Here is a 2,861-nt window from a genome sequence, read left to right as displayed (position 1 = left end):
GTTTGGGAAACCATGTCCCGCCCGAACCCGCCTTGTTGCCATTCCTAGTGAAAATTTAGGATTTTACATATTTTTGGGACATTTCTTCTTAAGAGATCGATTATATTTTATAATGTTGTGGATAATGCATTTTTTATATTACTAACAGAAGTAGGAAAACTAAAATCAATTAGGTTGTTTGGGTTCGAAACATAACTTTAGCTTGAACTTTGTTTAATTGTCTGTTACTAGCCTCTTGATAATTTTTAATTTAATCTCATTGTGTTTGAAGACTTTAATTATTATGGTTAGTTATAAAATAGTTGCCCATACAATTCACGGGGGTGCACGTGATCATGACGGCTAGTCTATAGCACAAAACCATGTGGTTCGCTATTTAAAGGATTGTCTTTCGAAATTTGGAGCTGTAATGTCCTAAAAATACCGAGAAAGATTCCCATTTTAAATAAGTCAAAACATTTCATACATTATCGACAAAACTTCAAAAATGGTCCCTGTGGCCTTCAAAAATATCAAGTTTAGTCCTTAAGTTCAAAAAACCTCACAGATGGTCCTTGTGGTTTCAAAACTTTTAACAAATGGTCCTTTTCGCTAACTTCGGTAGCTTTTGGTCGTTAAGTGAAGGGCATTTTAGTCATTTCACAACCACAGGGACCATTTATGAAGTTTTGCCTTAATTTTTTAATATTATTGGACCACGGATGCTGTACAGGTTCGAAACACTCATTCATCACTTCTAATGCCAAGTTTAGTTTGCTATAAGAATCTGTATATTCTTCCTTTATGTTGTTATCATCACTCACCCAGTAAACTCCAACTCAGGTTGTTCGTTGTTAATGGAATCGATATGCCAGAAATCCCCATTAGGCCGGAAGATATTCCTTCACATTTTTTAGAACAAAACGTTTTATTAACATCAGAAGACATTGAAAGCCCTTCTTTTTTCAGGCAATCAATGTGGAAATGGCGCTCACATTGTTCACACGTAATTCGGTCATGATCATGACCTTGAAGACAAATCCCACAACAGCAAGATGGCCAGAACCAGTACTCAGAATCAGGAACTCCATTCAATCCAATACAAGATGAATGATAAGAAGAAGTACAAGAATCACATAACAATAAATCACCACCATCGTTGCAAAAAGAACAAAACTCATCTTGGCCAGATATCGCATGATCAGATGATTTTGTAGATTTAGTGACTGTATCAACTTCGGTTTCTACGTTTAACTGTGTTTGAAAATCCAATAGAGACCTCCCATCATCTAGAAATATCCTGGCTGATGGTCTACGATATGTACTTCCAGCATGAGACTCGAATTTGCTTAGCAAAAAAAACATATTGCAACAATCACATTGAATTCCCTTCTCAGATATACGCCCGAATGCCATAATATGATAATCTAGTCTGTTAAGATAAGCGACTCTTGAACCACTTAACACAAATTTTCTTTGGATTAGGGAAGAAAGAAGGCACCTACGGCTCACAGAAGAAGGTTTCACCTTTCGTATTCGTTTCTTGGGTTTAAACTATTTTCTTTTCTTCTCGGATTCCTTCAATTTCTTAATCTCACGAAGAGCTTTTCTTGGACGATTTCTCAGAGTACCCTCTTTCTTTTCATCATCATCAACAATACCCGAATCATTACTGTTTCCAACCGATTCTTCACTCTGTTGACGGAAATACAAACTTTCAACATCTTCTATCCGAATCCTTTTCTTGGGTCGACTATTGCTGATCACTGACTCATCGTTATTCACTAATTTCGTATCCTGTTTTGTACCTTCTTCGATTATGTAACTACTCACGTCCAGATCGTGATGATCTTGATGATCAATGAGAGATCCACAGGCTGTTCGGAGGGAGATATAAGTTTTACCTTTTGGAGAACAGTACCTAAGTTCCGAATCGACCTGATCCCTGGTGCGGAACCGATCACCAAGGCATCACATCTTCGTATGCCACTAGAGATGTAGGAGTTTGCTATCAACTTCAGAAGCTATTTGGAAAAGAATTTATATGGTCGAGCAATCCGTTGTGGGGAGCACCATTATTTTTTTGTCAAGAAGAATGATGGTTCATACCGGATGTGTATTGACTATCGGCAGTTCAACAAGCTGATGGTGAAGAATTTTTATCCTTTGTGGAGGATTGATGACCTCTTCGATCAACTGTGGGGCGCATCTTGGTTTTCCAAGATCAATCTGAAGAATGCTTACCATCATATGAAGTTTTGAGATGAGGATATTCGGAAGACGACTTTTCGAACTCGTTGTGGCATTATGAGTTTGTGGTTGATGCCTTTTAGGCTCTCCAAATGTGGCCCAAAACAAGTCCATGTCCATCAGGGGTCGTACGCCATGCGTACCACCATGGTACGCACAGCGTACCGGGCTTCTGCACATTACGTGCGACGTTCTCTATGCTACGTCCAGCGTAGGAACAAATTAAGCACTCTTTCCATTGAGTGCTTATTACTCGATGGTTCAACGTCCCAAAATTATATATGAGCACATCTTAACGACCTAGGTCATAAAGTTGGCAACTTTATGACCTTGCATGCTATGAAGGACCTCAAAACCTCATTTATCACTCTAAGACCTTAAGTAAGAGCTCTCAAATCATGCATGTAGTCTTAGCACCCAGAAAACTCGTAACTTTATGCACTTAGCATGCTTACAAAGCTCAGATATGGAAATCTCAGTCTCTAGAGTTGCTTCACATCCAAGAGAAGGTCTAGATCCAACTAAAGGGGACAAAATGGAAACCCTAACTAGATCTAAAGAACAATATGGAAAGGTCACAAATTTATACCTTCATAAGCCTTCCAAGGTGAAATAAGTGTAGAATCTTGAAC

The 2,861-nt window shown here is 38.5% G+C and overlaps 1 protein-coding gene across 1 annotated transcript; it reads right to left on the bottom strand.

Moving 5' to 3' along the window:
* Positions 1-795: 795 nt before the first annotated feature.
* LOC145002952 (increased DNA methylation 1-like) lies at positions 796-1,395 on the bottom strand. Its single transcript, XM_078962130.1, has one exon. It carries the CDS (start codon positions 1,393-1,395, stop codon positions 796-798), a length of 600 nt encoding a protein of 199 aa, XP_078818256.1.
* Positions 1,396-2,861: the final 1,466 nt, after the last annotated feature.

This window comes from Lactuca saligna, chromosome 6 (assembly GCF_052625555.1).
Source record: "Lactuca saligna cultivar CGN05327 chromosome 6, ASM5262555v1, whole genome shotgun sequence".
Lineage (NCBI taxonomy): Eukaryota > Viridiplantae > Streptophyta > Magnoliopsida > Asterales > Asteraceae > Lactuca > Lactuca saligna.
The sequence above is the reverse complement of the archived record's forward strand: the minus strand, read 5'-3'. Positions and strand labels throughout refer to the sequence as shown.

What these genes read in the sequence shown, in the direction of transcription:
- LOC145002952 (XM_078962130.1), bottom strand. Translation starts at nt 1,395, where the DNA reads ATGGCATTCGGGCGTATATCTGAGAAGGGAATTCAATGTGATTGTTGC.